General features: G+C 41.3%; 1 protein-coding gene across 1 annotated transcript; it reads right to left on the bottom strand.

Annotated features, from left to right (window-relative positions):
* Positions 1–1,325: 1,325 nt before the first annotated feature.
* Positions 1,326–13,466, bottom strand: LOC138971640 (NEDD8-conjugating enzyme Ubc12). Its single transcript, XM_070344406.1, has 4 exons — positions 13,233–13,466; positions 6,300–6,394; positions 4,881–5,023; positions 1,326–1,668 (listed from the first exon to the last, which is right to left on the bottom strand). Exons 1-4 carry the CDS (start codon positions 13,330–13,332, stop codon positions 1,464–1,466), a joined length of 543 nt encoding a protein of 180 aa, XP_070200507.1. The 5' UTR covers positions 13,333–13,466; the 3' UTR covers positions 1,326–1,463.
* Between the last annotated feature and the right edge of the window lie 496 nt (positions 13,467–13,962).

Raw genomic sequence — 13,962 nt, 5'->3', positions numbered from 1 at the left:
CTGCCTCATTATTGATGGGCGACCGACATCAGTTTGTGAAAACACAGTTATGTTGACGCTTGCGTGTTGGCAATAGTGGCAATGCAAATCATTTAAATGGCCCAAACATGAAAAAAATCAACAATTACAACATCCGGTCTCAGGTCATCTGTTACCCTCAATGAGTTGGTGAATGAGACAAAGCTATACACACTTTCCTGTTGCGACTGAGACTATTTCATGAGTACACAGACACCTTTTAAATGTGGGATCTGTGAGTTGTTTTTGCTGCTGTTGCTAATATAAAGTACTTGAATGTTTTACATATCTCACTGACAGAAACATTCTTTTTCTTCTCCTTCATTCATGGGGTGAAACTCCCACGTTCACTCATGATTTTGCACGAGTGGGTTTTTATGTGTATGACCGTTTTAACCCTGCCACTTTTGAGGGAAGCATGCTGGCTGTTTTTGTGTTTCTATAACCCACCGAACTCTGACATGGATTACAGGATGCGTGTACACACGAAGGGGGATAAGGCACCAACAGATCTACACACAAGTTGACCCGGGAGATAAAAAAAATCTACACCCTTAAACCACCAGGCGACCGCGACTTGAAATCAAGACCTCCCGATTAGGATGCCAATGTCTTATCCACTTAGCCACTGCGCCCGTTATAACATTCAGATTTGTATATTCCATGAAACTGACTTAACAGAATTGCAAACAATTTCAGCAGGATACTGTCACATATTTAATATTCAACAACATAATACATTTACATATTCACACAATTTTCATCAATGAAATACAAATAAAGTAATTGCTCAGCAAAAGGAAATCTTAAAGGAAAAAAGAGAGGGAACTAGTTGATTTGAATGCTTGTTAAGCATCATAATCTTTGTCTCCTCTCAGCGTCCAACTGTATCTTTCCATATTATTTTTGAGAGGACAGCACTAAAGGAAACGTGCTGGATTATTTGTTGTTGTGTCTTTCAAAAATAAGAATATACTTCATCACGCAAACACCATTCAACCAGATTACTAACAAATTCACATTCAAACTTTTCACTGGCAGCAAAAAGAAATGTAGTAAATGTGGAACAATTCATCACTTATTGGATCTTGGAAGTGCAAGTATTTAACAAGCCTGCATACCAACAAAACCCAGCTGCATACACTGTGCTGTACATGGATGCGGACCACTATTCCCCTAGAAGTACTTCTGCGTGAACTGCTCACAAACATTCTTAATGGTTTCAAAATTGAGAAGAAATGAAAGGGCCAAAGAAAGCAACAGGAAAAAGAAACAGAAAAGCAGTCATTTCATTTCATGTCAGCCCTGCACATACTTTGCTCCTATTAGGAGCAGACTTTACCCATAACACTGTAAAATATTCTTATCCAACACTGTTTCAGTCCTTGAAAATCTGTTAAAAAAAAAAGAAAAAAAAGCTTTCTTGCATAATCATTTTTGCCTGATCATTTCAAACAGCGTTCAAAGTAGGTTGAACCTATATGTCCTCCTCGCATGGATTTGGCAACATTTTGCTCGAACAACCTCCTGTTGTTCTGCAAAACTTCAGCAGCTTCTTTGTTGAGTGGATCCTCTGGGTTCGGTTCCAAGAACAGATACTGGAGCCCATAGACTATTGAGTTGACAGTCAGCACCGGTTTCCAGTCTTCCCTGTGGGCAGAAAAATGACATAAGGTTTAACTTTACATGTACAATGCTGTTCCCGGACTCAGATGACATTAGATCAGATGGACATGGATTGAATATATATGTGTGGGCCCAAATGTCCTGGCTACAAACACATGGTTTTGTCAGAAGAAATCTTACATGTCAAAACTATTAGACGGTCAACTGGCCACGGGTCAGAACAATGCGTCAGATTAAAAAGTACACGTCAGCAACTAAAGAGCAAGGCCTGAGAACAACCATAATATCAAAGTTGACCGCGCAAAGCGCCTAGCCTTACTAGGGGGGTTCGTGTCATCTGAGCTCCAAGTTTGCCATTAAATTCAGTTTTCAGAACCATTTTTGCCTCCTCCATTTATTTTTTCGGCTGACACTTTTGCCTTTTCGGCGGAACAACAAAAATTAGGCGGAAATTTGCCTTTCGGCGGACAATTCCCATGCCTGAAAACACTGCATGTACTGTGGTAGGTATAGTGCATCGCAAGGACACCCTTGGTACCACACAAAAGTGACCCTACGTCATGACAGGTACAGTGTGGTCAAAATAATGGGCAAACGGAGTACAGAAGGTCTTGTTCATTGGAAGGTGTCTCACATCGCAGGTATCACTTGTTTGTTTGTTCGTTCATGGGCTGAAACTCCCACGGCTTTTACGTGTATGACCGTTTTTACCCCGCCATTTAGGCAGCCATGCACCGCTTTTGGAGGAAGCATGCTGGGTATTTTCGTGTTTCTATAACCCACCGAACTCTGACATGGATTACAGGATATTTTTCGTGCGCACTTGGTCTTGTGCTTGCGTGTACACACGGGGGTGTTCGGACACCGAGGAGAGTCTGCACACAAAGTTGACTCTGAGAAATAAATCTCTCGCCGAACGTGGGGACGAACTCACGCTGACAGCGGCCAACTGGATACAAATCCAGCACGCTACCGACTGAGCTACATCCCCGCCCGCAGGTATCACTGAATTTGACAGAATAATTTGTCAAACAGATAGAAATGACTGGTTTGCCCATCTTGTATGTGGGATTTTTCTGATTTCAGATGCCAGAAATCACAGTTTACCACAATTCCTGAATAACAGGTGTCTTTAAATTCATTTGGAGATTTAAAACAAGAATGGTAAGGTACTGGAACCTTTTGATTTTAACAAAACAAGATGCTCACGAGTATATCAACCTGATGGCCTTTATAGTGGATAGACAGACAGACAAATGAAGTGAACTCTTATCTGAGAAAGCATTCAGTCTTTCGCAATATGGTCATGCAGAGCCAGATACCTTACTATTCTTGTTTTTTTTTATTCTTGATTTTGGAATGCTAGCAGTCTATCTGTTTTCGGATTTCATTTGAACAGTTATGCATACATGTGTTCACCTATCTCATCCGTGGGGGAAAATGGGCCCACATATATGTCTGCATACCTATAATATCACAGTACAGTGGAGTCCAGCTATAACGAACCTGGGTATAACGAAATCCCTCTTTTAACAAACTGCCATTGATTTCCCGGCAGACAGCCTTCTATTTCTTACTTGTTACTTTCCGGCTACATCGAACCTTTTGAACTCATTTGCATAACGAACCCCTCTTTTAACAAACACGTTTTCATCGCCCCAGAGCCGTTTTGTCTCTAAAAGTCACAAGGCTACAACGAACTGATGTCAATAATTGTCTCCAAAGACAAAAATACACAAACACAAGTGCACATCGCGTGATGAGCGAACTCTGAACAAACTAACAGCGGGAGGTGCACGGAACAGATCGCACCAAAACCGAAAGTTGTGGTGACGTCATGACATTTTGCGATGTACGTCAGCGAAGCTCGTGCACATGTGGTCTGTCTTGCTAAAAACAATGGTTGACGAACATGGTTTCGAAATCTGGAACTGTTTTTTTTGTTTTCTCCGATCCGTGACCGAGTGACGCGATGAACCACGCGTTCGTTTGAATCAATACTCTCCTCAGGCAGTGAAGTCTCCTAAATTGCTCAACACTGTGGACAGTCCGGAGTGCAGTTATGTCCCGTGAATGAGCGAGTCAAAGTTTTATCGTGAAAACTGACGCTTTTCATGCACCTCCTGCTGTTAGTTTGCCTCTCTCTATGGATTATATTATGAAGCTGTTGAAAACATGCAGAGATTGTACTCTCCAAGGAAAGATCGATGGGACGATCATTTGAAGGTGATTGGGAAAACTTGTCTTGAGGCCATTTAGGGTTAAAAACTCTAAAGCGAATTACAGATATAACGAACTAAAATGTATCTCCCTTGAGATTCGTTGTACACGGACTCCACTGTATGTGCACAGATGTGTATAGACATCTACAATTATTACATGTCATTGTACATGAGTGTGTGTGTGTTGTGTGCACTTGATGTGTATAGACATCTACAATTATTACATGTCATTGTACATGAGTGTGTGTTGTGTGCACTGGATGCGTGTCCAGTTTTTACATGTCATTGTACATGAGTGTGTGTGTGTGTTGTGTGCACTTGACGCGTGTCCAGTTTTTACAGGTCATTGTACATGAGTGTGTGTGTGTTGTGTGCACTTGATGCGTGTCCAGTTTTTACATGTCATTGTACATGAGTGTGTGTGTGTGTTGTGTGCACTTGACGCGTGTCCAGTTTTTACATGTCATTGTACATGAGTGTGTGTGTGTTGTGTGCACTTGATGCGTGTCCAGTTTTTACATGTCATTGTACATGAGTGTGTGTGTGTTGTGTGCACTTGACGCGTGTCCAGTTTTTACATGTCATTGTACATGAGTGTGTGTGTGTTGTGTGCACTGGATGCATGTCCAGTTTTTACATGTCATTGTACATGAGTGTGTGTGTGTTGTGTGCACTGGATGCGTGTCCAGTTTTTACATGTCATTGTACATGAGTGTGTGTGTGTTGTGTGCACTTGATGCGTGTCCAGTTTTTACATGTCATTGTACATGAGTGTGTGTGTTGTGTGCACTTGATGCGTGTCCAGTTTTTACATGTCATTGTACATGAGTGTGTGTGTGTTGTGTGCACTTGATGCGTGTCCAGTTTTTACCTGAGTGTGTGTGTGTTGTGTGCACTTGATGCGTGTCCAGTTTTTACCTGAGTGTGTGTGTGTTGTGTGCACTTGATGCGTGTCCAGTTTTTACCTGAGTGTGTGTGTGTGTTGTGTGCACTTGATGCGTGTCCAGTTTTTACCTGAGGATGTTAAGACACACATTGCCCTCCAAGTCGATGTTGGGGTGATAGACCATGGTCTCACATTTCACTTTGGGGGGATCGTGGGGGTAGCCCTGACCGACCTTGAAACTGAACACGAACCTGCCACCTCTGTAGTAACCCTGGAAAAAACATGACCAGCACTTTTAACTCTTTATCGATCATAGGATTGTAACGATATATACATTTTCCTTCCTGCTCAGCAAAGATCCGTCCAGATTTTTTTGTACATGGGATGAGAGCGTTCTTTCACTTGGACACATCATAATAATAATAATAATAATAATAATAATAATAATAAAATGGGAGATTTATAGAGCGCTTGACCTTCTCTAAGCGCTTTACAATGAATTGGTGAGAGGTCAAGGCAGGTGAAGTAGCCCGCACATTGAACATCTCTCATGCAGGGTATTTTCGTCTTTCTATAACCCACCGAACTCTGACATGGATTACAGGATCTTTTCCGTGCGCACTTGGTCTTGTGCTTTCGTGTACACACGAAGGGGGTTAAGTCACTAGCAGGTCTTTACATGAGTTGACCTGGGAGATCGGAAAAATCTCCACTTTTAACCCATCAGGCGGTAGTGACCGGGATTCGAACACACGACCTTCTGATTAGGAGGCCGACTAAATACAAAACTCTACCGTCTGGCTGCTTTCGAGTCAGATTCATTTTGCTGAATGAATTCTGTAAATGTAACTTACAGTAAGTGAGTAACACACATATGTCTATCTCTAAAATAAATTCAGGAATGACAAGTGTCTTGGTGGAAAGATGTTCTTTGCATATACATATATATGGGGCGGGGATGTAGCTCAGTCGGTAGCGCGCTGGATTTGTATCCAGTTGGCCGCTGTCAGCGTGAGTTCGTCCCCACGTTCGGCGAGAGATTTATTTCTGAGTCAACTTTGTGTGCAGACTCTCCTCGGTGTCCGAACACCCCCGTGTGTACACGCAAGCACAAGACCAAGTGCGCACCAAAAAGAACCTGTAATCCATGTCAGAGATTGGTAGGTTATAGAAACACGAAAATACCCAGCATGCTTCCTCCGAAAACGGCGTATGGCTGCCTAAATGGCGGGGTAAAAACCGGTCATACACGTAAAATTCCACTCGTGCAAAAAACACGAGTGTACGTGGGAGTTTCAGCCCACGAACGCAGAAGAAAAAAAAGAGAAAAAATATACAGGTATAACCGTTATTATATAAACCTTGAAATGACAATAAACAACACAAAAAAATTAGTCTTAGGAATGATCAATATTTTACTACAAAGATATCTGCTTAAATTGTGATAGTTTGGTAACAAACAAACATGTGATTAAAAGTTGAAAGGAATGAATGTAAACTCATTCACATTAGACAGCTTAAAATATTGAATATCTTTCAGCACATACCTCATCTGGACAAATGATGAGTTTGAAGTTCAGAAGGTCATCTGGGTCTGGGAAATCCACCTGGCATGTCTTTGGGAGGTTCAGCTCATTGATATCTGAAAAAAGACAACTGTCATTACAGTATCTCCGAGTGTCTCCACAACGTGACTCGTGCCCAACAGAAAAGATAAATGCATAGGAGAAAATATCAAACAGACATATACACGTTTGTGCCTGCGGAGATATGTACAAACTGTTTTCCATCATTTCTAAAAGCTGTTTCAGTAGTTTTCCTTTCTCGTTGTCGATTGCGGGGCGGGGATATAGCTCAGTCGGTAGCGCGCTGGATTTGTATTCAGTTGGCCGCTGTCAGCATGAGTTCGATCCCAGGTTCGGCGGAAATTTATTTCAGAGTCAACTTTGTGTGCAGACTCTCTTCGGTGTCCGAACCCTCCCCCCGTGTACACTACATTGGGTGTGCACGTTAAAGATCCCACGATTGACAACAGGGTCTTTCCTGGCAATATTGCTTAGGCACAGTTAATAATTGTCTACCTATACCCGTGTGACTTGGAATAATAGGCCGCGAAAGGTAAATATGCGCCAAAATGGCTGCAATCTACTGGCCGTATAAAATTTCATCTCACACGGCATCACTGCAGAGCGCCTAGAACTGTACCCACGGAATATGCGCGATATAAGCCTCATTGATTGATTGATTGCAAAGCTGCAGATGTTGATGTTCATGCAGGAATGCCTGACCGACTGCTTATTGTGCAGCATCACTTTTTTGAAATCACAGCTGCTGTTCATACAAAAACACGAGCAAGAAGTTTTATTTCATGTTTAAAAAAAAAACTTAATTCGTTCGATGATTTTACACGTTTTGAGGCATAGTCACACACACACACACACACACACACACACACACTCTCTCTCTCATCCTTTTTTTTGTCTGTATGGCTGTCTGCCTCTCTCTCTCTCTCTCTCTCTCTCTCTCTCTCTCTCTCTCTCTCTCTCTCTCTCTCTCTCTCTCTCTCTCTCTCTCTCTCTCTCTCTCTCTCTCTCTCTCTCTCTCTCTCTCTCTCTATCTCTCTCTTTCTCTGTCTCTCTCTTTCAAACTCACTGACTTTTTATAAGAAATAGGAGGCATGATTTGACAATAGGGTATTAATTTCTCGAACTAAACAAAGGTTTTCAAGTGAGAAATTGCAAGAACAGATAGCAATGAAACATGCATTCATGTAATTATGCTGGCAAGAAAGCAAAGCTGAAAACCAAGAAGTCCATGGACTTGCTTCTGAACTTGGCCAAACAATTATTGCAACAAATTCCAAATTAAAGCATTAATTCCTGTGTCATTTCAATAAAACTTTATATGCTAGTAAAGGCCGTTTACTTAACCTTCAGGATCCCGTTTTGGATTAAATATTTATTTTACAGGGATCACGTGACCGCCGCTCAAATAAGGGTAACCTCAAAATCGACCAGACAAAAACGGAAGGGTCGAATGAAAAATCGACAAAAAATCACAATAGGCAAAACTTTGCAGCTTTAAATGACACGGGAATTAATGCTTTAATTTGGGTTTGAAATTTGTTGCAATAATTTGTTGGCCAAGTTTATTTGCCAGTTTTGTCCTTTAATTAAAATGTTTTAAGTTGACTTGCTTCTTTAAAAAATCAATAATAATTGATTGCACAACTTAGACATTTTGACAAAAGATGCGCCTTTGTTTTCTATGTAATATAATACGATAATCTAATTTTGACCAAATTTGGACTTACTGCCTTCTGCCAATACACGGCAGCATTCTGGGAGTATGTTTCATGAACTTTACACAGCAAAATTCTGACCAAATTTAAAACATGTTTTGTATGGCCAGTAACCAACAATCATTTTAATCCTTTAACTGAATTAACATTATTTGAACACACTTACGGCCCTATGCTCCACAGGGAGTCTACAGGAATAAGTCAAGTCAAGAACACACTTACTCTTTGTTTGCAAAAGTGACCCACACAGACAGAATCTCACTAAAAGAATGGACAGTTTTACAGAGGAGGTCATACAATTTTTGCTCCTCGATTTTTGTTTCTCTTGAATTTCTCGGAAGAGGATTTTTTTCTTCTCGGGAAATGTGTAGCTTTTCTCGGAAATCCTCGGATCAGAGGAGAATTCCCATGCCTGAAGTCAGGACTAAATCCTTGCTAAATCGCCAGGACTGTTGACATGATCAACGTGGCCCTAGTAACTTCTGAGCGACTTCAGCGTACAGCGCAACAAGGCTTGGAGCCCTGGGCATTGAATATGCGGCTTACAATGCAAAAGGGAAGGAATCAGGAAATGCGCCTTCCTCCGAAAACGGCGTATGGCTGCCTAAATGGCGGGGTAAAAACGGTCATACACGTAAAATTCCACTCGTGCAAAAAACACGAGTGTACGTGGGAGTTTCAGCCCACGAACGCAGAAGAAGGAAATGCGCCTCTTTTTGATCGGGAAATAGCTTTAGTGGTGTTTTTTTTCCCCCAGATAGGTAAAACCTTGCTCCACATGCTTACATCATGAAGCAATCTTGATGCCTGCTTAACAGAACCTTTCCATGAAGTACAGTACTACAGTGGTACCTGTCACCATGTCCCATAGCAAATAGCAGCTGCCCTCTGATTAGTCCAGCAAACCAAAGGCAAAGAACAACAGACCTGTATTTTGTGTGTGTGTGTGTTTAATTTGTCAGTGTCACAGTGTGTACATATGTGTGCACTGGGTTTATGGTTCACTCCCTGGAAGGGCTTCACATCATGGGTTCTGCTGTATACTGAATCACTGCTTGACTGTGTCTGCAAACTAAGCAGCATACTGAGTCACTAATGCCAAGACACAGCATTCATCTCCAAAATATAGTGCATAAATCATTAAGTTTAACTGGACAACAAAGATGACTTTTTTTTTTAGTTTTTCAAGTTACATGTACTTCTTATAATTTACTAGCCAGAGAGCAAATTTTACTTGTCAAACCAACCATTTCAATTCAGTGTTTCAGCAACTTGACTCGCCTTTGATGAGTTGATTAACAATTCTACTCCCCATTTACAGATTTCTAGTAAAATACTCGCCACTTTCAGGCCTGAATGGGATCAAACTGACGCCTGATCCAGCCAACCGCATCTCTCACTTCAGTTAGTTGATCTTCATTTCCCTGCTGCCACAATACAACTTACAAGTCTTTTAAACTCAATTTCAGCCTGAATTTGGTACAATGGTGGATAGATCTCTATAAAATTGACTATAGAAATGAAACTACAGACATCGATCAGTTCTTCTTCACCTTTCACTCAATTATTGTGAGTCGAGGAGCATCAGGTCTACAGAACCAATACTGTACAGTACCAGGCGAAAGAAACGCAACTCATTCGCGCCCACTGTTGCAAGTGATTTTTCGTCATTTTCAAATTGTCGTAAAATATGAACCAGATAAGGTACATCAAAAAGGAAGACAGATTCGTGGAGGATATTTTACTGGCTGTACGTACCTCAAGCCAGTTAGTCTTAGTCTAAAAGTAAAACTTAATAATATACCATTTTCGGAAATTATTCTGTCACTGTCACTGTCAGTCTATTGAGTGTTGTAGGAGAGTTAACTGCGCCCCAGAACGTGAGTCAAACAATAACAATTGTAATTCAATCAAGTTGGCGTTTTAATCTTCTTCTGCGTTCGTGGGCTGAAACTCCCACGTACACTCGTGTTTTTTGCACGAGTGGAATTTTACGTGTATGACCGTTTTTTACCCCGCCATTTAGGCAGCCATACGCCGTTTTCGGAGGAATGGCGTTTTAATGAAACAGATCCTGTGATTGGTCAGAATGCCCCAACTCATTAAAAATTACCGGTCATTAATTGTCGATAACCACTCACTAAAAAAGACATTAACCACCTGCTGGCGAGGCGCATTGATACAACCTCAACTAGTCTCGGTTAGCTTTGAGGGTCATTTTACAAGTAGGAAATATGAAGGCCAACGAAATACCGAGACCATAAGGTATGCGAAGTGATGACGTCGAATATGTGACGTAAGTTGATGCCAGAATTCTTCCGGACATTGTGAGTCAATTCCAAAGATCGCTTTCGTGATGAAAAGAATTTGTTTTAGAGTTTGCTGTCCAGAAACCCGTCAAAAAAGAAGGGAAAATGTATTTGAAAGAAAACAAAACAGGAGCAGAGTGATAAGATAGGAATACAGAGACATATTTCTAGGGACTTGACCCTTGCAGGTAGGTGGACTGAAAGAAGTGTGTGAACAGAACAGAACCAATTCTGTCTGTTTACCATCGCATGAAAGCAGGAAAGAGATCGTCGTCAGATTGAATTACAATAACATTAACATGCTTCCATTTGAAACTTCTCGGTCTTCATCGTGGATTGACGGCCTCCCAAAGTCTAATTGAAGCTCTCCGTCGCTTCGCTCCGTCGGGCTTCAATTACCTTTGGTCGGGCGCCAATCCACGATGACGACCTCGAAGTTTTAAATGGAAGCATGTTAATGTGTAATTAACACATCGTCAACCAGTTAAAACCAGCTATCGCAGCAAAAAACTGACTCTGAGTCTCATGTGTATGTTATGCAGTGTCCACTCGACATAAGCCCATTTCGTTCGCAACTACTTTATATTCACATCAGACGATACAGAGTTTACGATTTGTTACGGCAATGATCGTTTCCTCACAAAGTGTTTAGCCCAAGTTTACGTGAGTTTTGCTTAAGAAACATGTGTGCTCAGCGATCACTTCAGGCCATGCATGACCAATGAATTGTGGCTCTTATTGCACAGGTTTTCAAAATAAAACAAGTCGCGTAAGGCGAAAATACAACATTTAGTCAAGTAGCTGTCGAACTCACAGAATGAAACTGAACGCAATGCAACAAGACCGTATACTCGTAGCATCGTCAGTCCACCGCTCATGGCAAAGACAGTGAAATTGACAAGAAGAGCGGGGTAGTAGTTGCGCTGAGAAGGATAGCACGCTTTTCTGTACCTCTCTTCGTTTTAACTTTCTGAGCGTGTTTTCAATCCAAACATATCATATCTATATGTTTTTGGAATCAGGAACCGACAAGGAATAAGATGAAAGTGTTTTTAAATTGAATTCGAAAATTTAATTTTTATCATAATTTTTATATTTTTAATTTTCAGAGCTTGTTTTTAATCCAAATATAACATATTTATATGTTTTTGGAATCAGAAAATGATGGAGAATAAGATGAACGTAAATTTGGATCGTTTTATAAAAAAATTTTTTTTTTTACAATTTTCAGATTTTTAATGACCAAAGTCATTAATTAATTTTTAAGCCACCAAGCTGAAATGCAATACCGAAGTCCGGGCTTCGTCGGAGATTACTTGACCAAAATTTCAACCAATTTGGTTGAAAAATGAGAGCGTGACAGTGCCGCCTCAACTTTCACGAAAAGCCGGATATGACGTCATCAAAGACAATTTATCAAAAAAATGAAAAAAACGTCTGAGGATATCATACCCAGGAACTCTCATGTCAAATTTCATAAAGATCGGTCCAGTAGTTTAGTCTGAATCGCTCTACACACACACACACACACACGGACAGACAGACACACATACACCACGACCCTCGTCTCGATTCCCCCCTCTATGTTAAAACATTTAGTCAAAACTTGACTAAATGTAAAAAGCATCATAAGATTATGACTATGACTATGAGGAGCGCACACTGCATAACAATTATGCACATCCGAGTCAGTTATTTGCTGCGGTTGCTGGTTATCTTCTTCTTCTTCTGGTTTCCACCCGCCTTCATTGGCATCATATTGAAGATTCTGGTGTACTGGAGGTTTTCTGATGCATACACAGGATTTCATCTACTAGTGCGCCCTGCGCCATTGGCGCGTTAAATCTGAAAATGTCCCATCACAATTCCCTTCAGTGCGTCAAAGGGCGCATTGAGATTACGTACCACTGCGCCACCAAATGTACACTTTACATCGGATCACTCACACACACACACACACACACAGATAACACGACATGGCGGCTAATTCTCAGATGGCACCATATTGCACCATTGTGCATCTTTGGTTAAAAATGCGTACATGCATCTTTGACGCTTCTTGCCTTTGACTATGCCCCATCGGAATTTAGTTGAGGGGGACAAATGTCCCATTGCCTTTTTCTCCCAGGCTAAACCCTGCATACATGGGGGGAGGGGGTGGGGGGGGGGCGGTCAGGAGGCTAGGGAGTGTTTTTGGAGTGGGAAAGGAGGGGGGGTTGGGGGGTGGGGAGGGGGGTGTCTATATCTGGGTTTTGAAGGCTTCCACCGAGGCTGATGATACTGCCTGTGGTGGGAGGGCATTCAACTCGCCAATGGTGCGAGGGAAGAAAGACTGCTGTCTGTATGCTGTTTTACAGGCTGGTATTTTGTTAAAGCCTCAGCATGGGTTGAGCGAGTTGATCTGGTGGGTGGAGTTGGGGCAGGTTTCCTGGTGGAGTTGATGGTGAGTTCAAGGGGGACCATCGCAGCTGCTCATACATCTGATCTCTCCAACGCTGGAGGTCTGACGATGGCGGTTGACCACCCAGCGGGCTGCCCTACGTTGCACGACTGGATGACTATGTGATATTGTTTGACTCACTGTCGGGGGTTCAACTTTTCCACAATGCTTGTAAATCCTGACAGTTATTTATGGAAGTATGACTATCATACTAAAACAGTAAAAGTAATGTAATCTAAAAATATTTAAAAAAATAAAAATAAAAAAAGGCTAAAAAATCATCAGATATTCCAATCTTTCAATCCTTTTAAAACAAGTCAAAGTTTGACGTCGAGCGATTTTACTTATTAATATTTTACCGTGTTACCGTGTGTCACTCTGTCAGCATTACTTTATTGTTTTGTCATGGTGTTCCTTTGCGTTTCCTCACCTTTTTGGATTCGCAGCTGAGCAGCTGATGCTTTCTTTCCTCTCTCCGGACCAGACTCGCCGTCCTTCTTCTGTTGCTTAAGAGAAAATAACTTAATCATGCTGACTTCCCTACAATTTTGTTTGAAATATTTCTTAAACACGAGAAGAACAATGAAAAGTAGAGTTTTTACTACGTCCTAGATTTCGCCAGTTCTGCTGCCGTGATGTTTTTAGTCTGCCTTCCGCCTGGGTTCGAAACTACAAGAAAAATCAGGATGTTTCATAAAATACCACAACTACCGTAAGGAGATTTACTCAATTTATTTGATTAAAACAAAAGCTTTTTCAGAATTAAAATATTTAGGAATTTCTTTTATTTTAGAGTTTGATGCGATAATTACGAAACTACTAACGCACGTGGCTTTATTTATATGAGTAGCGTGATTTGAGATGTCGTGGAGGTTGGGGCTCCACTACCACGAGCGATTTGTTCTTCAATCCCAGCTTCTAGGGAAAGAAGTGGAAACGGTTCTGTGAAGTTGAAAAGAGAGAAGGTTGTCCAGAGGATAGTAAAAATCAAAGGCAAGTGAAAAATCCGCTGTGATTTCGTACAGCACGCCCGACATGTCAGCCCATACTTGCTTGGCAACATCTGAACATGCATTGCAGACGATCCATTTTTGGGTGGGTTGCTAATGGGAAATAATCGGGTGACAAACAAGTACTTTTTAAATCAGTCACACCATGGT

The sequence above is a fragment of the Littorina saxatilis genome, linkage group LG7, assembly GCF_037325665.1.
Source record: "Littorina saxatilis isolate snail1 linkage group LG7, US_GU_Lsax_2.0, whole genome shotgun sequence".
NCBI classification, from domain to species: Eukaryota; Metazoa; Mollusca; class Gastropoda; order Littorinimorpha; family Littorinidae; genus Littorina; species Littorina saxatilis.
This window is presented reverse-complemented; position numbering and strand designations above follow the sequence as displayed.

Excerpts from the sequence above, each read along its gene's own strand:
- LOC138971640 (XM_070344406.1), bottom strand. The coding sequence starts at position 13,332 with ATGATTAAGTTATTTTCTCTTAAGCAACAGAAGAAGGACGGCGAGTCT. Across the intron at positions 6,395-13,232 it reads TCAGCTGCGAATCCAAAAAG|ATATCAATGAGCTGAACCTC; the intron begins GTGAGGAAACGC and ends GTCTTTTTTCAG. Across the intron at positions 5,024-6,299 it reads TCATCATTTGTCCAGATGAG|GGTTACTACAGAGGTGGCAG; the intron begins GTATGTGCTGAA and ends TGTTTTTTCCAG.